Below are 21,885 nucleotides of genomic sequence, written 5' to 3'. Positions count from 1 at the left end.
AAGAAACCCCTCTGTTGCCTCACACGTTGGCCATCGCTGTTGGGAACGGTGCCATGATAGGGGGGATCCTAATCTCTGTTTTTGTTTTGTTTTGTTTTGTTTTGTTGTTGTTTGCTTTTGTTTTTGTTTTGTTTTTGTTTTTGTTTTGTTTTTGTTTGACTCCATCACCTCCCTGAGCAACCCCTTCCGATGCCTGACCGCTCTTTGTGAGAAGAAATGTCTCCTCATTTCCAGCCAGGAGAGAGGCCATTTGCGCCACATCATTCAGAAAGCCCTCGCAGGGGCATTAATGATTTATGACCACTCCATTTTTAGCTTTATTATTTTTAGAAGGGACGGGGCAGAGGGAATCAGTGCACAGGGTGAAGCAAGGGCACGCTGAGATGGCTGCTGAAACACCTCAGGCAACCCCAAGCCCCTTTATGAGAGTATCTGGCTAAAATGTGCGTTCGTTATTTTGTTGAGGGGCTCAGATATTTGTTTGGATTGTTTGTCCGTCTGTCTGTCAGTCGGGGGGGGGTCCAACAGCCCCTCACAAAATGGCGCCGCGGCTCCTTTAAGACTCGGGGGGGGGGGAGCGAGGAGCTCAGTCCCTGCCCCGACCCCTCCGCAGCAGGGAGGGGGCGTGGCTTGGAGCGACGGACGGACCCGAAAGGCTAAGAGCCTTGAGTGGCAGCCCCGTGAGCCAATCAGATCGCAGGCTGCGAGGCGGCAGGGGGAGAGGGGGCGGGAGCCGCCGCTGAGGCGGTGGCGGCGGCGGCGCCATGTTGAAGAAGGCGGACAAGAAGGACGAGGAGCCCGGTCCGGCGGGGCGGCAGCGGGGGTGGGCGGCGGGTTCCTGAGGGAGCGGCTCTGAGGAGCTCCGGGGCCGTGCGAGCTGAGGGGATTGGGTTTCCCCCTGTCGCCGTTACCGGCTCTCCTCTCGCCGGGCCCCAGCCCCAGCCCGGCTGCGGCCGTTTGGGGGCTCGGGGGGCCGCGGTCGGGCACCTCAGGGGGTGAGGAGCCCCTGAGGCGCAGGTCGGGGCTCGGGGGGCAGGGAGCTGCTGGTGCTGCCCCGAGGCTGCCCTGTTACAGGCCCCGAGCAGCGGGCGGCGGGGTCGGTTCTCGTGCCGGTCCCAGTTTCCCTCCGCTGGGGGTGTGAGGGCTGAGGGATGGGAGAATTAAACGTTAAAAGGTGCTTATGGGAGGAAAGGGGTCAAGAGCAGGGTTTGAAGGGGTCTGTGTGTGTGCAGCAGGGGTTCTGAGGGGTGTTTTTGCTGTCAGCGTGCTGCCCGCAGAGAAGTGCTATCTCCAAGAAGTTAAATGCCTTCAGAGCGAAGAGTTAAGCTCAGAGTTAAACATCGGCGCTCTTCAGAAATCTCAAAGAGAAGATGGTTCCTCTTAACCGCCTCTGAAACTAAAGGCTTCCCTCTGCTTTCCAGCAGAGATTCAAACTGTATTGGATACCAGATGTGCAATAGTTGGCATAGCTGGTTCTCCAAACGGTGCACAGAGTTGAAATGGACAAGAGATGGATTTGAGCCTCGTGCCATGTCCAATCCTGTTGTCCATCCATTGTCTCCCTCTGCCGCCAAATATTTTTGAAGTCCTCCTGCAGATTTTGGTTTTAGCCACTAAATAACTTCCCAGCCCCATAATCTGGGTGGCTAAAAGGTTGAGAAGTTACAGCACGGAGATGAGTCTCGGATCTGTGGTTTTGTGATGTGCCGTAGCCAGGCTGGTTGTGGAGTTTGCTGAGTAGCCCTGCTTAGTGGTGTGCTTGTTTTTCGGATCCCGAGCAGCAGCCCCATCCTGCTGTGTTCGGTGCTCTCTGTGCCTGAAGGAATAAAGTAAGGGGACTAGGAAAAAAAGAACTAATAGCTTTATATAAAATGACTGTTATTAACTACCTCAGTAGTTAATACTTTTCTCCCTCACCCTCCAGCTGTGTTTAAAGCCTGTCACCCATTTTTTCCTGTACCTCTGAATATACGGCTTAAGGAATTGGATTCACAGCTGTTGATGGGGAACATCAGTTATTCAAAGAGGAATGTCATTGTAGCATCGAGGTGTTTTTGTAAAGTTTAGGAGCTGTTCCTGCATGTACGATTCTGTTGTTTTATTATTGGCGTTTGTGATGGATGGTTTCCTTTAATTGAGAGTTTTCTCTTGTTGTCCAGGTAGTGGCTCTAATCCTTTCCAGCATTTGGAGAAGAGCGCTGTACTGCAGGAGGTATGAACAGTACCTTAACCCTTTCTGATCGGGGGAAATTAGCAGCTTGAGGAGGAATTACAGTGCAACTTGCAGGCAATGTGAACAGCGAAGTTTAGATAGTTGATTTAAAATCAGAGGGGGTGTAAAAGTGCACATAGAGCTACTATATCAGGGTTTTCATATGGCAATTAGATCTTTCTGAAGAGATGCCCTGCTTGGTTTCCTATTCTCATTCGATATACTCTCTTATGGGTCTTCCTGTTTCTCTTCGTGTTCCTCCAAGTGGTGAGGTGAATGTGTGGTTAAATAACAGATTTTTGGGGTACAGACAGCAACAAGAAGGAACTTAATTTCAATTTGCTGTTCCCACAGGTTATTACTAAGTAATGTTTGGGCTACAGATGCTAAGGAAAGAACAGAGTTGAAATTTTCTAGGTTATGCTTTTATTTTAAATTATTTTGTTAGTACCAAATAGTAAACTGAGTCATTGTCTCTTGTTGAGACACAAGAGATGGCCACACTTGAACTGGACATCAAAAATATGTTAACTGGGACACATTTTAGAATAATAATGAAGTTATAAGCTGCTCAGTTGAAAGCAAACTGCTTTAATTTTTATGGTAAGGACAAATTGTTAGTGTTGGATTACAGTGTAATACAGTATTTGTGCTGTGCTTGCAGGCGCGTATCTTTAATGAGACCCCCATAAACCCACGAAGATGCCTGCACATACTTACCAAGATCCTTTACTTGCTGAACCAGGTAATGATTGTTTCTTGCCAGCCAGAGCGCGCGTTCCCAAGGCTAATTTCTGGTAACCTTCATTGTGAAAGAGGTTTTATAACTCCTGTCAGACTCAGGAGGTAGGTTTTAAGAAATAGAGTGCTTATGCTATAGTATTACGTGTCCCTTTCTGACTAAGGTGAGGTATGTCTATGTCCCTGAAGCTTTTAAATCTTTTTTCGAGTGCCAAGTGTGAGCTGCTGTTTGGTCTGTGTTGACTGTCGTTGAGCAATTAAGAGTCATTTGTGGTTGCCTGCCTGAAGTAGGAATAACTGAGGTGAGATAAGAGAACAAGGTGTCATTTTGTTTGTGGGGAAATTGGAAGCGTGGTAAGGAAAGGAATTTTACGCTGGGTAACCACAGAAGTTTCCTGCCTGCGTGGCCTGAGCCAGGTGGTATTTGACACAGGATTACTGCTGGCTGGGACGGCCTGCGCTGCTCGCTCTTCATTAGCACCAGTCGTCTTCGAGTAGGTGCCTCTTGAAGCAAGGGCATCTGTGCGCTTAAGAAGCGTGGTGCAAAGCCAGCTGCTGACACGCTAACCTCAGAAGAGGGACCAGAGGTTACAGGGCCGACTGTTGTGGCGCTGTACAGCTGTGGGTCGCGCTCACTGAAGCCAAGTGGGTAACAGTGCCAGTGACGGCCTTACTCCCTGGGAAACAAGGTGAGGGAGGGACTGCTCCTCACATGAGGAACAAGTCTTGAAAGAAAACATCCTTGGGATGTGAGTAGGCGCTAGAGGTAGGGACTAAGGTGGAGGCTACTGGATAATGATAGGATTATTTTTCCTCTCACTTCTCGCATTCTCTTTTCAGGGTGAACACTTTGGAACCACTGAAGCCACAGAAGCTTTTTTCGCAATGACTAGGTTGTTTCAGTCTAATGATGTAAGTGCCTGGCGTTTAACGCTTTCTGCCTCCCTGGTTTTTGTTTGCAGTAATTACAAAGCAGCTGAGTGCTGGGCTGTGGGAGGAGGGTGATGTGAGCAAACCACTTGCTGAAGGCAATTCACCGTTTGGAAACAAATGACTGAAATGATTGCAGTAACACGCAGCTCCTTCTGCAGGTTGCTTTTGGTGGTTTATTTTGAATTCCTGTTGTAAAGAATGTGAATGATGACAGAAAGGCTTAGTATACCAATCGGTATAATGTTAGGAATGTTTTTTATGCTTGCAAATAATCAGCTCTCAAAACGAAAGTTAAAAAGTTGCTTGTAGCTTAGCTGGTTCTATTCCCTAGCACGACTCGCTGTATTTGTTAATCAGCATGCAATAGAGGCGTGACAACATCCTAAAAACGTTGGATTAAACTTTGGATTTTGCCCGATGTAAAGTCCTCTCCTGGTCTCTTCTGCGGAGGGTGTAGAACTTAGCAGAGCATGCTTCCTGGGTTGGATTTCATTCACGTTGGTTAAGATGAGCTAGCGCTTCAGTTTTGGGGGGGACTTGTCTGAAGAGAGTTCCGTGTGTAACTGTCAAAAGGCAGAATGAACATTTTGGAAGCACAACGTGTTTTGTGACCTCTCCCATATCCATATTGCAGAAAGAGTATTTTCTAATGCAAAAATGTCATTTGCTTTCAAAGAATTAAAGTGGCAGTGCTCTTTGCATATCTCTGTTCTTCTTTTGCAACAAAAGAGGAAGTTTTTAAAGCATTTGGCTGGTAATTGTGAGGTTTCTGCTTGTAGGCTTGGTGTGCCACTTCACTCATAAACAACGCACAGATTTTCTTTCTGTTAGTCCTATCATTTTGTAAGACATCTCTTAGTTGTTTCCTGATTTGTTTGATAGTAGGAGGCAAGAGCAGCGTCCAGCTTTCAATCAGGGTTTTACTTGTGTGCTTATGACTTTGTATGGACGCGGGGAAGGGGGCGTGCCGTGTCTGGTTTACTTCTAAAACTTGTAGGGAGTCTTCATTCATAATTGCCTGTGAGTTTAATGTTTTTCTGCAATTCGCTTTCACAGCAAACCCTTAGACGAATGTGTTACCTTACTATCAAAGAGATGGCCAATATTTCCGAGGATGTCATCATTGTCACAAGCAGGTATGCCCTTTTCTGCAGCTACCCTATCAGAGCTCTGAAACAATTAGCTACATTTTGACATGTTTGTTTTAACCACTAGGGTTTTTTTGTAATTGTGCAAGGATACAGCAAGGGAAAACAAGTTGTTCCATGCCACCTATGAAGTGTTAATTTCTTCCTCCTGTGTTGTTATGCTTTCCTTAAAAAAAAAACAAACAAAAAACTTATATACACTTTATTAATATGTTGTTATTTTTTGTGTGTTTTCTTTTTTCTTCCACCTTATTGGTGCTGATGCTTTTGTCTTTCTTGATGTTTTGAAGCCGATTTGTTTTGCTTGTTTGTCTGATGTTTTGAACCTGTGGTTTCTGTTTCGCTTTGCTGTGAGAACAATTACGGAAAACAGAGCAAAACTCAGCTCGTTCCAGCACTGAACTATCAATTTTTATCACTGTAGAGTAGAAGTGACAGTTGTTGTGAGAACAAATTCCAGAGGTACGGTTTTTGCTAAGAGAATTTGGTTTTGTTGATTGAAGCTGTTCAGCAAACAAAATTTTATGAGGTAGAAAGAAGAACGGCTGTGCTAAATAAACCGGCTCCATGGTAGAGCAATTTTATGGACTACATATCTTTGTAATGCTCTGTATTTCTATAGAATCTGATGTTAATAATTTTCAAATAGCTGATTATTAAATTGTTTCTACTGTATCTTGGCAGTTATGTGGTAACAGCTTGAAGGATAGGTAAATGAGATGGAGTGGAGCGTTGCAAAAGGACTGAGACACTGAGATCCTAAAGAAGTGTTAACAGGTTGTCCTTGATTATTTCAGTTTGACCAAAGACATGACAGGGAAGGAAGACGTATACCGAGGCCCGGCCATCAGAGCACTGTGCAGGATCACTGATGTAAGTACAAAACGCTTCCGTTGGAGAGATGAGAAGTGTATTTAAAATCAAATTAACTACTCTGTAGCAGGGTGCTTTCTTAGAGTAGAAGGGGAATTTCCACTTCAGGGAGGACTGCTCCGAAGCCCTGTGCTGATGTGGAGGCTCTGGAGCTGTGGCGCTGTAAAGATGGAGTTAAAAATCAGGAGCTTTGGAGTTCTGGTTTCTGCTCGGAGACTGCCTTGCTGTGGGCTTTGTGTTGCTGAATCTTCAGGAGTGGGCACTGATGTCTCCCTTGTGTTTTTAGAATTAGGTGAGGCGTCTTTCTGAGGGCTTTTTGAACATGTGCATTTGTTTTTGTCGTAGCGTTTATACTTTACCCCCAGGGGTTGAGCATCAATGCTTTCTTTCCCCCTCTTCTCACAGGGTACGATGTTACAAGCCATCGAGAGATACATGAAGCAAGCCATTGTGGACAAAGTCCCCAGTGTGTCTAGTTCTGCACTGGTGTCTTCCTTAGTAAGTACAGCAGTAAATTGTTGTAAATCTGTGCCTTGTGTTGTGGCTGGGAAGGCTAGTCCGCTGCATGTGCAGCTTTGCTTGGCTTTTGTTTTGTTCTTTCCTCATCTCCCTTGCCTTTGATAGGACTCCTCTTTGTCTTCTCGCTGGAAAATAGACATAAACAGCAGCAGTGGAGTTTCCTTTGTCTCAAGTAGTTTCTCTGTCTCCTTCCTCGATCTTCTCTTGTTTTAAAGTACTTCGGTTGTATCGCTCAAGCACCAAGTGCTTGGTTATCTCTGCGTGTAGTTAATGTAGAACATTGATTTGTCTGGGGAGAGACTTGTCTTTCTTTTTAAATGTCAAGCACACTGACGGCCATAAAAGTGCTGATCGTTTTGCTGAGAGTAAGTAAAAGCAACCTGCCCCGTGTTGGGAAAGAATTGGCACCGATGACTGAAAGAACGTTTAAGTTACGCAACAGAAAGTAAAAGCAGCCGGCTTTGTGCTGTGCAAAACCCACATCATTGAAATTGCTGCCCTGGTACAACTGCAATTCAAGATTATTTTTGCTAATATCTAGTAGGGGGGCCAGGTGAAGAAGTTAGCTGTGTATTTTCTCTCCACTGTTTTCAAGAAAAGGCTGGAAAAGACCTTGTTAATTTAGTATTTTTATTAAAGGGAGAAAATGCAAGTGAAAGCATGGTAGTCTGAGACTGAGATGCAAGAAAAACAGTGGTTTATAGGTGCAGAGGGTAACAAGACTGGTTGCACTGGGAAAGAAATAAATAAAAAACAGGAGCTAAGAAGTTTAGCTGATAGGGTAGAGCAGGGCTTGTGCAAGACCCCGAGGGTGCAAGTGAAGCTGTATTAATACTGACAACTGAAGGGCTCCTCCTGAACTAGCAGCAGGTAGATGGATTGCCCCGGGTTTGTCTTCTGTCTGGTTTGGACATAAACAAAATCTCTGAGTTACTTCTCGCTTTATTGAAACAGGCGTCCTGTTGTGTAATTCGGGAGTTATTGTACGTGTCCTAAATACGTATCTGGGAGTTATTCTTCGTTACCAGTAGCGTGCAATAAAGCGGTAGATGGTCTTGAAGTAGTGAAACCGAAAAACAAGGCTCATGGTACTTCACGGTGCTTCTGCTATCAGCTTGTTTGCAGTCTCAATTTGTGGCTTCTTCCAGCACATGATGAAGATCAGTTACGATGTAGTCAAACGGTGGATCAACGAAGCTCAAGAAGCAGCTTCTAGTGACAACATTATGGTACAGGTACGTTTCGGGGGGCTGCCCCAGGAAGCTGTAAACACGCTACAGGGTTTTAATGGTATTCTGGAAGTTCTTATAATAGCTTTAGAAAAAGGAACTGGTACTCATTTTTCCTTATTCTTTTAAAAACAATGGTTTTGTTTTGAGGGAAACGATTCACAGTTTCAAAAACCATGAATTTCTGCACAATCCCAGTGCAAGACAATTAATAAGTGGCTCTTTAGTGCAATCCTCTGCCCTTTCCCTGCGGGTCTTTTGATAGCTGGAATGCTGCTGATGGGTTTCACAGTAGGTATTGCAGGAGAAGGGCTTTGAATCTGAGTTTTCACGAATCTCTCTGCTTTCCAGAATACCAGTATCTTTCGTCTTGGCCTGCATAAAATTCGCCAGTTATTGCAGGACCGCAGGGAATAGCCCAAATATCTGTGATAGCCATATTAGCAAAATCTTTGTATAAATATTCCAAACAGTTATGGAAATGACAGTATTTATTTACGACTAACAATCAGAAACAAATCTACAATACCAGCTTTGTTTGTGCCCAGTTAGCAGCTTCATTAAGCTTTACTGTGAATCAGTCTCATGGAAAAAAAAACAAAGCAAGAAAAAAACACTGCAAGAAATTGGAAGTGTTCCTTTGTACTTTAAACATGAATGTCTCAAGGATTTTTGTGTGGTCAACTATGATTTGAAGGGCTTGGGGTACCGTGGATATTAAGTATACTAGAAAAGCAAGTGCTACGGTGTATCATAGTTAAGCCTAAGCCTCAGAAGTTCTGGTGTTTAATGGGGAGAAAATGAAGTAAACTAACTTCATGACTCCTTTGATCTTTAAAAATGTATTGAGGCTTTCTTGAGGGTAGGCAGGAAAGGAAAGGAAGTACAACAGATCTTTGTTATTTGTCAGGAAACTCAGATCATTTGAGGTTAGAAGGTACTTCTGCTAGGAAACAGCAGTTGTAAGACACAGAAGAGGGCTGATAATCTGCCTTTTCCAACTGCATTATGCATTTAATATCCTCATGTGTTCCTGTGCACATCTGTTTCTGATCTAACAGTACCACGCTCTGGGGCTGCTCTATCACCTTAGAAAAAATGATCGCCTCGCAGTTACCAAAATGCTGAATAAGTTCACAAAGTCCGGCCTGAAATCCCAGTTTGCGTACTGCATGCTGATCCGAATTGCAAGCAAACTCCTGAAGGAATCTGAAGAGGGGTGAGTAAGAAGCAAGGTGTTTAATTACAAAATTAATGGTAGTTTGAGGTAAACAGTAGCTCGGATTTTTTTTTTTTTTAAAGTATGTGGAAGTCTATACACAGAGCTGTAGTGTTAAAAACGAAGCGCAGGTAAAAGCAGAATGGTAGGCTGAACTGAGTAGCAGTTTGTCTGGTAGTTGTGTGGTGAGTTTTGTGTGTTTTTGTTTTGGCACCACACCAGAACTCACTTTAGAGTACAACTAAAACTGCAGAATAATCTCCGGAGGGGGGAGTGTTCTGTACTTTGCCTACTTCGTTGTCTTTCAAACTCAGTGAGGATCTATCTATATTACGGTGATAAAAACAAAAGGAACTCTATTCTGATCTCATACTAGCAGAGGAGTTATCTGAGAAATTAATTTTCACTGATAACAATTTCATCAGGAAGTTTTTGTTAGTGGTGCGTGATACATGATTAACCATAAAGTATTTATTTGTAGGGTGCGGGAGTTCTGGCTTGTAGAAGATAAATATAAAAAAGAAGAAAAAAATAGTAAATAGGAAACTTATTGCTCAAATATGAGTTGGGCAGCATCAGAAACATGAGACCCAGGGCAGTAACTGTGCTTTCAGCCAAGTTCTCAGAAATACAGCATCAATGATTGCGTGTAGTTCAGCATCACAATGTGAAATGTCATCTCTTTGTAGACATGAAAGTCCACTCTTCGACTTCATTGAGAGCTGTCTGCGGAATAAGCACGAAATGGTTATTTATGAAGCTGCTTCTGCAATCATCCACCTGCCAAACTGCACAGCGAGGGAGCTGGCACCTGCTGTTTCAGGTTGGTCCGAGAGCCCTGTGTCCTGCTGACATGGCTGAAAGAAAGGGCGGCAAAACACGATACAGAGACAGTACAGCGTAACTGCAGTACTGGACTCAAAACCCAAATTTTCTGATTGTTCCCAGATTTAGGGGGCTTCTGGCTGGGAAACAACTTGATCCCTTTTTACTCTTCATCCAGAGCTTTAGAGAAGGGGCAGGAGAGGTGGCACGGGGTGATGCCTGCCCTTTTCCAGCTGCAGGAAGGGAAGGTGGGAGGAAGGTAGAGGAGAAATTGGGCAGAGGAGGTAGTAAAGATGTGTCACTAGCTGCTATACAGACAGCCTATTGTTGTTATAAGATGAAAAACAAGCTTTTTTTTTTTTTAAAATTTGCTGTTGATCTTAATTAGCTGTTGAAACTAGAAATCAGTTTATTAATAGAGCTGCACGAATGCTTAGCGTGCCATCTGCGTAGTTGCATGTGGATACCTCAGACTTCCCTCTCCACTCCCTTTTTTTTTTTTTTTTGAAAGAGACCACATTTGGTTTTCTCTCGTGGTGATTTCTGACTCTGCTATTTGCACCTCTCAATATCAAAGTGCTGGCACAAGGCAACTTCCCTTTCCTCATCTGGTATGGGCATAAGGGCTCTCACCTTCTGCTCCTCAGACGTTACGGGTGCCTGGAGGGGCAGTACTGGGAGCCAGTTTTTGTTAAGCAGTCTCTTCTCTGTAATATTTTGTCATCGCTTACTTCTCTTGGTTCTTTATTTTCAGTGCTGCAGCTTTTCTGCAGTTCTCCCAAACCTGTCTTGAGATACGCAGCTGTACGGACCCTTAATAAAGTGAGTGCTTCCGAGATCTTCTAAACAAGCATAAGTCTCTGAGCATCAGAGGAAGCCAGACTTCAGTGCCTAATGGTGTGTCACCTAAACCAGCAACTGCTGGTGTGATTACTGTATTCCAAAATACTCTGTGTTGGAGGATTGGCTTTTCTGTGCCAAATTTCCTGGGGTGACAAAAATCTTTTCTTAACTGAAGCTCTTATTTGCTTATTTCTAGACCACAGGGCTATAGCGGGCTGTAGCTGGATGACTTGTGAGCTCTCAGCTGTGTAAGGAAGCAGAGCCTCAGATATTTAATGTTGTGAGAAGTGTGGATAGGGCGTGTGTGAAGGAAATAACGTTCTGGTTTCAGGGCAGCACGCTACACAGAAGTAGAGCAAGACGCGGGTCACGTTATGTGACTGTCGAACTCATGAGCTGTAACTTTTAAGTTAGAGGAGTTCATTTCAAAAACCGAAACAAGAATGCAAATCGAAATCAAAATGCATTGATTGCATCCTGCCAGTAGCGAACGATGTAGGTTTAGTTGCAGTGCTTGAAAAAACAAGGACTTTGATACTTGCTTCACTGAAAGCTTTGAACTCTGCAGGATGGCGCTGCTCTCGCGTAACTTTTGAAATTGTTTCCTTTACAGGTGGCCATGAAGCATCCATCTGCAGTCACTGCTTGCAACCTGGACCTGGAAAACCTCATCACGGACTCCAACCGCAGTATTGCTACCCTCGCCATCACCACCCTGCTGAAGACAGGGAGTGAGAGCAGTGTAGACAGGCTCATGAAACAGATCTCTTCCTTCGTGTCAGAAATATCAGATGAGTTTAAGGTGTGGCATTGGAGGCCTCTCCTCTTTCCAGCTGCAGGTTTTTCTCCCATTCTTGTTTTTATGAAGCTTTTCCCACTTTTTAATCCTTCAGTGACTTAGTCTAATCGAGCAAAGCCAACGTGAAATTCCGAAGGTGTGGTTCTGTGTTTTCCAACTGTCAAAATACACTTTTCCATTTCCTCTCTCCACTCTGAAAAAGGATATACATCATTTGGTAGATTCCTGGCTCCTGCGCTGTTTCCTATAAAACTTTGTACCATCTTCTGGTTGCCTCTTAGGAGAGGGATTTTAACTGTCTTAATCAAGTCTCTATGACTTCAGCCTGATAGGAAACCTACAGTTCACACTACTAATTTAAGTTTAATCACTGTGAATTCAGGTGATAACGTGGTTAAGGATGATTGTTTGTCTGTACCTGTCCCTCTTACACTGCAGAGTTGCCTTGAGGAGCACAGCATGCCTGCCAAGTCCATGTCCACTATTGCACAGTGGTTTTACCGTATTATCTGTATGAGTGCAAGAACCAAGTTTTAGATAGCTTTGAAATTGCAAAGAGCCTTAGTGACACGATCTACCTATTAAAGTTAGAATTAGGTCAGGATTTTCACTGGGTAGAGGGAGAGGTGGGCCTTGGAATTGCCGTATGACATCTGAATACAGCCCCTCGAGCAGAGCCAGGTCTTGCAGCCTGCTAGCATAGAGCCTGCTAGCAATCCATGCTGAGAGTACACCACCAGGTTTTATCCTTCCTGTACAAGAAAGTAATCTGTCAAAGTGACAGTTCGAGATAGGGAGAAGGCTGTGCTGCTCTTAGAAAAACAAAATGCGTGTGCCTAACGTCCTTCTCTGTTGTTTTGCAGGTAGTGGTAGTACAGGCTATCAGTGCTCTGTGCCAGAAATACCCTCGGAAGCACAGCGTCATGATGACCTTCCTCTCCAACATGCTCAGGGACGATGTAGGTTTGAAACGTTCCGTGTAGTTCTGGGCAGGGAGCTCTGATGGTGTGAAGGGTCTCTTGCCTTACAAGACCTCGTTTGTCTTGTGGGTCAGACCTGTCTGAAATCTGCTTCTGAATTAGAGTTGGCGCGTTAAAAACCCTTCTGAGGAAATTCTCGTGATGATGTGCCTCTCTTGGTGGATGGGAACTGGGAAGACCCTATTAGATTATCCAGCCCGTCTCTCTTCTCTGTTTATGTACAAATGTTTGTTTTGTTTTCCTCAATGGAAAGAAGTAATTGAGGCATGAGGGGAGCTGTGTAGAACTGCAGTCTGAGCTCTGCCTGCTGGGTGAGTGTCCTTGCTTTGCTCTTCCCAGGGTGGCTTTGAGTACAAGCGAGCCATTGTGGACTGTATAATCGGCATCATCGAGGAGAATCCCGAGAGTAAGGAATCTGGCTTGGCTCACCTCTGCGAGTTCATCGAAGACTGTGAACACACCGTCCTAGCCACAAAGATCCTGCACCTGCTGGGGAAAGAGGGGCCGAGGACCCCGTCCCCGTCGAAGTACATCCGCTTCATATTCAACAGGGTGGTGCTGGAGAACGAGGCTGTGAGGGCTGGTGAGTTGAGCTAAGAGGCTGGCGTGATGTCTGACTTCTGCCCATCGTCTGTTTGCATGGAAATCTCCCGTGCACGAGATAAAGATTCCTCCAAAAAAAAAAAAGCTTGTTGCAGACTGACGCTTCCTTCCTGCAGGGCCTCAACAACAAACCCTTTAGAGTGTGGCGTCTTTTTTTTCGCATTTTGGGCCTGGTTTTGGAGAGGTATTGGCTCGATCTCCAGAGTGCTGGAGGAGGAAGCCCTGCTGGGGAGGGAGGAAGGAAAATGAGCTGACAGATACAGTATGGTCTTCTTGGCATTTGGGTTTTGATGACAGCTCTTCTGGTCACCATTTCCTAACTTGTAACCTGGGAACACATGGAAAGCATCCCTCTGAGACCGTACTCTGTACAGATATTTCATCATATAGCTTCTTTTTTTTTTTTTTTAACTCTCAAGGCCATAAAGACTACTTCCTTACTGAACTTTCTGTTTGTATGTGTGGAATTTATCGAAGGCAGAGCTGAGCTGAAATGAGAGTAGTTTGGACGGGCCGCTTTAGGTGATTGCTGAGGAGTTTCACCTCCTTGCAGAGTCACTGGCCACTGGATGCATCTGTATGTGGAAAACAAAGATAGCCAGGAGTGTGAGCCACTGCTAAGGGTAGAGGGGCCAGAGACTGGAACAAGCTGTGGAGCTTGACCTAACCTCATCTGGCAGAGGATTCTCTCGGAGCAGGATTGTAGGGCGGTCAAGCTCGCCTTGGCCTGTTAGTCCCTAATGTCAAACTATTTCCTTTTGAAAATATAGAAATAGTTTAATCTTTCCGTATCTTTAACGAGTTTGTGGCGTGGAAGCGACAACCTTTGTGACTGGAACTTCGGGACAGCAGTATGCACAACGCTCTGGGTCTGCTGTGAAGTCTGTGTGTGCGTAGCGTTTGCACCTCTGATGCCTCCCTGTTTCCTCTTGCAGCTGCTGTAAGCGCGCTGGCAAAGTTTGGTGCCCAGAACGAGAGTCTTCTTCCAAGCATCTTGGTGCTTTTGCAGAGGTGAGTGGGTCCGACTGTGCCGTGTAGGGGCTGAGTAGCGGTGACACCGGGTGCTTTGCTCCACAAAGAAGGAAGTTAGGCCAGGCCGGAACGCGTGCTGGGTCTGCTGAGCGGGTGGCTGCCTTCCTTCCTGGCTGGTGGGAACGCAGGGCTGCTGAGTGCGCGTAAACGAAGGATGTGGTGGGTCATGGAATCACCTGACAGTCAACCTGATGTGAAAATTTTCCTTAGTGGGTAATAAATCTACAGTAATTTAATAAACGTGCATTTTTGCATCCCTTTGAAGCAAGAAAATAGATGTCCATGTTATTCATAAATAGTAAAAGGTCTGTGGCTGGTCTCAGGTGTTCCAGCTCCGCAGCTTTGTGCGCGTTGCGCTAAGACCACCCAACCTTCCTAAGTTGTCTGTTCCGTAAATGTCACGTTCTTCCTGTGTGTAGCACCATAGTGTACCAGAAACCCAGACTATGACTAACTTCTGTGGCGAAATAAATAATTCGAATTATGAAACGCTTCAGGAAAAAGGCAACCTCGGCATAGGTGCAGGTGAAGAACTGCAGTGACAAGTGACCGGAGCAATGTGGAAGAAAAAACAGAATGAGTTGCCAGGAGGGGGGAGAGGATCCTTTTTATAAGGCACCTGCTGTAATTGGAAAAAGTAGGTGAATGTTTGAGCACACGGACGTTTTTTCAGTATGAAATAGCAAGCAGCTCTAACACGGTGGTTTTCGTAATCTTTTCCTTCTCCTTTTTTATCTCAAAACAAAGCTGTTTAATAAAAAAAAGGGCAACTGCATGGTGCAGTTAGCCATAAAATGCAGGCTCCAGGTGTGCGTTCTGTAGTCTAGCCACGTGTGTGAGGTGTTTTGGTGCATCTCCTTTAGCCTTAGGTTTTTCTAGTGTGGCACTTGTATACAAGCTTCAGGTTAGCATCTTCTGACTGAAAGAGCTGAATGAAATATCCTGTCTTTTAAAATCTTACGTTTTCTGGTCAGCACATGTGGGTGTGACAGCTACCGTGTTGTCTGAATGCTTTTTTTCCACAATTTGCAAATCCATCAGGAGAGCTCAGACTATCGCTGCAGTATCAAGCCCAGCCTGGTCAGTGCCATTTGCAGCTCAGCTCTCACAACGTCCTGAGCAAGCCGCCTTCTGTCCTTTTGTTCCCCAAACCAGGTGTATGATGGACAGCGATGACGAAGTTCGGGACAGAGCAACCTTCTACTTGAATGTACTTCAGCAGAGACAGATAGCCCTGAATGCTGCTTATATTTTTAATGGTCAGTGGTAGAAAGAAATGTGTGCACGCCTGAAGTGTGAGCTGTTATTTCACATTCCGTATTATGGGTGGGTTTAGTTGCTGTAAGAATAATTTTCTGTGATGTGTCTGGGGGTAACTTGGGTCAGAATAACTGGAAGAAATGGAACCGTGTGTTTCTTCTGGCACTAGTGCTTTCCTCAAAGGATTTGTGTCAACTGAGAATGGCAGACTTAGCAAAATATGGGAGGGATCGTCTGGGTAAATAGAGCAGGAATATGGGCTGGGCTTTTTTTTTTTCATCATTGCCTCTTCCGTCACTTGAGACAAGTTTCTTAACCTTTGCACCGTCTTCTCCGTTGCAAAATGCGGATGACGTATCTCGTTGTGAGGGCTGGTTATAAAAAGATGTATTAGAGTTTATGCCAGAGCGATTGTGCAGCAAAGTATTTAATGATTAAGATTATTGCAATGTGACTTCTCTCAAGTGAACTGTTGTGACTCCAATACTCTGGAATGGCAACTTAGTCTCTGTCATCTTCAGAGCAACTTTTTTATTCTATGCAGTGTCTTGAAGTACTTCACACGTGTGCGTGTATACAAGTGTCTGTATGTGTTTGCCGAGAAGCGAAAGTACTTCTGCCAGCTTTTTATTAGCCAAAGTCCAAACCGTATCTGTTTAGCTGTAGCCGTATCTGTTTAGCAGATTCCATGCAAGAGTATTGCTCTGCAGCCTGAGCTACAGAGAAGAGCTCTTAAAATAATTTTCCTTACTTGATCTCAAGAGGGATGGAAATGTAATGCTGATAAGTTCTTCAGACCCTGGCACCTTGTTGATTCTGGGGCAGTGAACCTCATTAAAACTGAAATCTTCTGCCTGTGATTCTGCTTTGCAGGGCTGACCGTCTCTGTTCCTGGAATGGAGAAAGCCCTCCACCAGTATACACTGGAGCCTTCCGACAAACCTTTTGATATGAAAACAGTTCCTCTGGCTACCGCACCGATCTTTGAACAGAAAGCAGGTAACGCTCAGGCTTCCTTTAAATAGGAGAGACTGGCAGCGTTCGCGTGTTGCCGTAATGATATTTGATGCCCGTAAACTTGGCTGCTGCCCTCGCAGTGGGGTCAGGCCAAGACAAGGGTGACTCAGCTGCATGCCTCACAGTTCAGTGTCACGGGCTCTGTGTAGGTAAGCCTGCCCGATCTTCACAGAGGAAAAACAGAACCTCTTCCAAAGAAATACGGATTGGCAAGATTTCATTATTCGTTCAGCTAGTCTTGTTATCGGATGGGAGTTTGTACATCATCAGAATTAATCTGCTCATAGATGTTTGGAAAAGGCGCATTCCAGAAGCGCTAAGTCACTTCGCTGGCTTTCTTCCATGGTCTTGCACAATTCTTGCATCTTGACCTTGCACAAGCTTTCTAGAGAAGGTTTTTTTTCCCCCCCTTCTCATTTTCCCTTCCTATCTGTTAGATATGGGAGATAGCAGCTGCGTTATTTCGAATTACAGGGGTTACGTGCTCTCACACGGAGTAAATAAGTTAATGCCTTCTGAGAAACGGCATCTTGTCTTGTAAATTGCTGTTCTCATATATCATGGCGGTGGTCATGTTGTATGCTGAAGCTGGAGCAGTCACGCAGTGTGTGGTGAGCTTTTTGCGGGCTATTCCAGACTAAAGTGCACTTTCTTCATCGTGACTCAAACATCTCCCCTCTTCTCTTCTTACAATCCAGTATTGCCTAGCAGAAAATACTCTAGTATGTGTGAGGAGCTGGCAGTGGTAAGGAGCAGGATGTGTGAAACGCTGCAGGTTAATGAATTTTTAGTGGAGCTATAAAGGCATTTAAAACTCCGTGTTGAGGAATTGACAGCACGATGTCTCTGCTTTTCTCATCACAGAGATTGCCTTAGTGACCAGCAAGCCTGAGAAAGTTGCTCCTTCGCGTCAGGATATATTCCAAGGTACGAGAGGAGATCAGCGGGTGTCCGGTGCTTGAAGCAGGGGGAGGATTGCTACAGATGAGGCGGGAGCAACGAGCAAACCTGTCGCTGAGTGTCTGTCGTCGTCTTCTCCTTTCTGTGCAGAGCAACTGGCGGCCATTCCAGAGTTTAAGAGCTTGGGTCCGTTATTCAAGTCTTCAGAACCGGTGCAGCTCACAGAAGCAGAAACAGAGTATTTTGTCCGTTGTATTAAACACGTGTTCACAAATCACATTGTTTTCCAGGTGAGGGAAATTAAAAGCCCCTGTGAGGGTGCAGTAGGGGGTCAGCCGTTAGTGAGGCCAGGGTGTAGTGTGAACAGCATTGCCACTGCACCCTAAAAAAGACAGCTTCCCTCTTAAGGGATTTGCACAGTAAAGTTAAGAGGGCGTGTGTTGCCTCTAAAACGATCCAAAAAAGGGTTGTAACCCCTATCCATCTGCTAGAGAATTCTGGTAAAATTGGAGAGAAGCTGTTCAGCGAGACTGACTTGGGAAAAACTGGATTGGAAATGTTTCTCCTGTGCTTGAGTCCTCTTCAATTTATTCTTCTGCAGTTTGATTGCACAAACACGTTGAACGATCAGCTGTTAGAGAGAGTCACTGTGCAGATGGAGCCGTCGGACGCTTACGATGTGATCTGTTGCATCCCAGCACCCAGCCTGCCCTACAACCAGCCGGGCATGTGTTACACCCTCGTGCAGATGCCCCAGGATGACCCCACTGCAGGTAACGACTGCGAGGGAATAAATAAATCGCGAGGAAAAGAAAGCTTTTTGAGAACAGGTGTTACAACGTTCAGGGTGTGGGATTTGGTGAGTGCATGCTGAGATTCTAGCGCCGTTTTCCTCACGTGTCTTACTTGCTGGTTTTTATGCAGGACTTATGTTTGTGCAGAACAGTGTGCGTGCTTTTTAACTGATCGTTGGTACCGGGTGATTAAAAATGAGTTGGTAATGAGGACTGGAGAGCACGCAGGTGATACAGGAAACTGAACGTGTTCGCTTGAGTCAGTGAAAGCAGCGTGTTTGAAAACGTGGATGCTTGGTAGTGCTCAGGAACAGACTCAGTCAAAGGAAAACGCAGGTGGAGACGAATGACTGGTAACTTGGGCCTTTGCAAATTCAGCTCATGCAAATTTTCCTCCCCCTAGAAAATTAGAAACTACTGTGAAATTTAGGAGTGAGTGATTTTTCTTGTGCGTAAAGCTTCTTTCTTAAGTTATTCACACGCAAAAGAACCTCTGCTGGATTTGGAGTTGATTTAACGTGACTCAGCTCATCAGCGAGGTGGATTTCCTGGTTAACGCTTTAACCAGAGAAGATCAGAACCGGTCTGAATTCCCTGAACTGTGCTTTTGGATCGTGATCCGCTTGTCAGAAATCCTTGCAGGGTTTCTGCTGGTGGCTAGTGCTGACCGATGGCACTGCAGCACCCTGCAAGTCCTTGGGCCAGTGCCTGTTACGCTACGGCCTTGGCATACTCCTCCCCTGAGATCCTCCTTTAGTCTTCATCTTGGAGCCTGGGGGAAATTTTACGTGAGGCAGAAAAGTGCTCTGACCGCTGCCGTGTCTGTATCTTCCGGGAAGAGCTAACTTATTTTCTTCCCAATCCTTTTTGGGAAGCAAGGGCTCAGGCAGAAGAAACTGCGCTACTAACCTGTGAGGGCTTTCCCTTTCCTCCCCAGTTGCTTGTACTTTCAGCTGCACGATGAAGTTCACCGTTCGGGACTGCGACCCGAACACAGGAGTGCCAGAAGAAGATGGCTACGATGATGAGTACGTGGTGAGTTCAGGACCGTTTTTCTTTTCTCCTGTCGCTAATTCTGGCCGTTGGGCTGACAGTTTCCTTTCAAGCCTGAAGCCTGAAAACAGGGGGATCTGCCTGAAACACTTCCAAAATACCCACAGCTTGTGACTGCTTAGATCCTTACCCAAAAATAAGCTTCTGCCTAAAGTTCGTTTAACCTTAGTGTCCTGTGGAGACGAGATTTGTGGGTGTAGACGTGAAAGCAGCAATAAATTCCCAACCTTTTTCTCCAACCCCCCAAGCATTTGCGCCTCTGCGTTGTGTTCCTGGTACCAGTCAGTGCGTTACAAGCTGGATCTCAGGAAAGCGCCTGTCTTTGGGGCTCGGGGGAGGTAGAGGCTGCTTCTGGGTTCTGAGACTGCCTCTCTCGTTGCGTGTCCAGTAAGGCTGAGAATGGGCTTTGCCCCGTTTTCTGCTTTCCTTTTGTCTCTCTGATCATTTTGTGTGTATGTTTTTAAGCTTTGCAGATGACCACCACAAATACTGATTTTCTCCTCTGCTTTTTAGCACAGTATTACACATTTCTCCTGAAATTAAAGCCAGGCATGCCGGAGTTGTCACGGCAAAACGCTGCTGCCCCTCTTTCTAAGATTAGGTTCCTCTCTGTAACTGGCAGCTGAAACTCTCCCTCGCTTTTCTCTGTCAGTTGGAAGATTTGGAGGTGACAGTGGCTGATCACATCCAGAAGGTTTTAAAGCCGAACTTCGCAGCTGCGTGGGAAGAAGTGGGAGATGACTTTGAGAAAGAAGAAACCTTTGCGCTGAGTTCAATTAAAACCCTCGATGGTGAGATGGTCTCTCCTCACTTATCGGTGACCCACGTAGTAATCCTGGTAAATCTGCCGTGCTGGGGAAATAATTAGTGTGGTAGGAAGAGGAGGAGGAGGAGGATTTGGTGCCTTCCAGTGTGACACTGTCCCAGTGACGAGGGTTTTTGTTGTAGTTTGGGGTTACGGTGAGCAGAAGCTTGGCAGAGCTGTCGTGCTGAGGCTTGTTGAAGGGAAGGGTGCGTTCCTAGGCTAAGGCAGCAGAAAGGACATCGCACCTTAGCTGCGGCGGTGAGGCAGCGACCAAGATCATGAATGAAAAACAATTAAGCCGTGTGGGTGCTTAGAGAGTGTTCTTTGACTGAGAACCAGCTCTCACAGAAAGCTTGGCACCAGCCTGGAGCTAACTTTCTTTTCCGATCCCTCAATGCAGAAGCTGTCAGTAACATCATCAAGTTCTTGGGCATGCAGCCCTGCGAGCGATCAGATAAAGTGCCAGAGAACAAAAACTCTCACACGCTCTACTTAGCTGGTACGTATTCACGCTGCTGAGCCCCGTGTTTCCCTGTCCCCACACAGACAGATTTTCCCTGAATGAAGGGAAACGGGTTTGGGGATTCTGCTCCCATAAAGTTTTGCTCTGTAAAAAGCTGCGAGCTGAATGAAGCCGGTGCTGGTTTCGCAGCCTGCTGCTGTGGGTGCGCTCGGGCTGGGCTCTGTGCCTCCGCGTGGAGGCATTCTGCCCGGGGGAACAGCAGCAAAGCCTTCCAAAGAACTTCCAGAGAAGACACCTAACTTATTTCCTTGCCAGTTGTTATTTTGGAAGTGGATTCCTATGAACGCTTTGTTTTCAAGTTCCTGCCTCTGAAGACACGTCCTAAATTTGGCCTGCAGTACCCGCAACTTTTTATTCGCTGGCTGTGGTCCAGGCTTACGCTTCTGGGCAATCCCTGGAAGTTAAGAACTCCACAAAACCTTCATGCAGTCGTTAAACTGCGATGGCCCTGGTATATAATGGTCCGACTGTAGGGCTGGATCTGTTCCAGGCACAGAACGGGTAACTCCAGGTCTGTTTCTGTAGTAATGTTGGAGAGGGACTGGAGGTGGCTCATCCTGCAGCCTGTTGCCTCCAGGAGCGCCGCTTCCAAGCCCTCTGGAATAAACCTAGGACTGTTCTTCCTTCACGGCAGGGGCGCTGAGCCACCAACTGCAGCGTGCTGCCTTCCCAAACTAAAAGTGACCTTCAGCTTCCTCGTTTCTGCCCGTTTAAATCTGCCTAGCCCTCCAGCAACTCATGCTGACTCCACGTGATTAATTTGGGCATTAATCTGTTACCTTTGGGATTTTTTGGGGTCACTTCGCCCTCCGTGCAGCTGGCCACAGCCTGTATCTGCCTCGCACTCACCGGGCTGGCTGCTCCTGGCTTAGAACTACATCACTTCCTGAGCCCCTCATAATAGAAACATGTCAAATGCTTTGGTGGTTTATTTTTATATATATTTTTTTTGTCCCTCAGGTGTGTACAGAGGTGGTTGCGACGTGCTGGTAAGGTCGAGGCTCGCTCTAGGAGACGGCGTGACCATGCAGGTGACGGTCAGGAGCAAGGAAGAAACGCCCGTCGATGTCATCCTGGCCTCCGTGGGCTGAGCTTTCCAGCAGCCTCAGCTGTGGTGGAAACACCCCCTTGAAACACCGGCTGGGCGTTCCCCAGCTGTCACGCGGCCCCGTCTTTCTGCATGTAGGTTTTTATTCCTCGATTTGGTAAATATTTTGTATGATGTTACAGTAGTGGCTGGCTGGTACTGAGCCTCTCCCGTGCCCTCTCCTTCCCTGACACTTAACACATTCCCGTCTAACTTATTGCATCTCTGGCCACTTGCGGTAGAGCAGGGAAAAGAAAAGAGGTAGGTGGTAAGAAAACGGAACTGGATTTTTGTCAAAACTAATTTTTATTAACAGAAAAATAAAACACTGGTCCAAGTGGTTGGAATTCATATGAACTACTGTTAATAAAATAGAAAATTCTTGTTCTAATTCTGTCCGCTTCCATGTCTTCAGTTCAGAAAAATCCTTCCACCAGGGCTCTTTACTCAGCAGAAGCCCCTTATTCTTAATAAATTTAAAACAAAGCAG

The 21,885-nt window shown here is 45.8% G+C and overlaps 1 protein-coding gene across 3 annotated transcripts; it reads left to right on the top strand.

Moving 5' to 3' along the window:
- The first annotated feature begins 697 nt into the window (after positions 1-697).
- COPG2 (COPI coat complex subunit gamma 2) lies at positions 698-21,786 on the top strand. Of its 3 annotated transcripts, none has more exons than XM_066997912.1 (24): positions 698-801; positions 2,160-2,212; positions 2,877-2,957; positions 3,794-3,865; positions 4,943-5,022; positions 5,832-5,907; positions 6,313-6,405; positions 7,575-7,661; positions 8,717-8,874; positions 9,564-9,697; positions 10,454-10,521; positions 11,156-11,344; positions 12,205-12,300; positions 12,661-12,904; positions 13,860-13,935; positions 15,112-15,215; positions 16,090-16,215; positions 17,098-17,160; positions 17,284-17,423; positions 17,735-17,906; positions 18,865-18,962; positions 19,633-19,771; positions 20,186-20,284; positions 21,269-21,786. In XM_066997912.1, the coding sequence occupies exons 1-24, from the start codon at positions 765-767 to the stop codon at positions 21,397-21,399; spliced, it is 2,616 nt and encodes an 871-aa protein (XP_066854013.1). In that variant the 5' UTR covers positions 698-764; the 3' UTR covers positions 21,400-21,786. The 3 variants fall into 3 exon arrangements, with proteins under 3 accessions (XP_066854013.1, XP_066854097.1, XP_066854058.1); XM_066997957.1 differs by having other exon boundaries at positions 758-823; XM_066997996.1 differs by lacking the exons at positions 18,865-18,962; positions 19,633-19,771; positions 20,186-20,284; positions 21,269-21,786 and adding an exon at positions 18,058-18,858.
- Positions 21,787-21,885: the final 99 nt, after the last annotated feature.

This window comes from Anser cygnoides, chromosome 1 (assembly GCF_040182565.1).
Source record: "Anser cygnoides isolate HZ-2024a breed goose chromosome 1, Taihu_goose_T2T_genome, whole genome shotgun sequence".
Lineage (NCBI taxonomy): Eukaryota > Metazoa > Chordata > Aves > Anseriformes > Anatidae > Anser > Anser cygnoides.
The sequence above is the reverse complement of the archived record's forward strand: the minus strand, read 5'-3'. Positions and strand labels throughout refer to the sequence as shown.

What these genes read in the sequence shown, in the direction of transcription:
- COPG2 (XM_066997912.1), top strand. Translation starts at nt 765, where the DNA reads ATGTTGAAGAAGGCGGACAAGAAGGACGAGGAGCCCG. An exon ending in TCCTTTACTTGCTGAACCAG is followed by an intron (nt 2,958 to 3,793) that starts GTAATGATTGTT and finishes TTCTCTTTTCAG; the next exon opens with GGTGAACACTTTGGAACCAC. An exon ending in GCGTCAGGATATATTCCAAG is followed by an intron (nt 17,161 to 17,283) that starts GTACGAGAGGAG and finishes CTTTCTGTGCAG; the next exon opens with AGCAACTGGCGGCCATTCCA.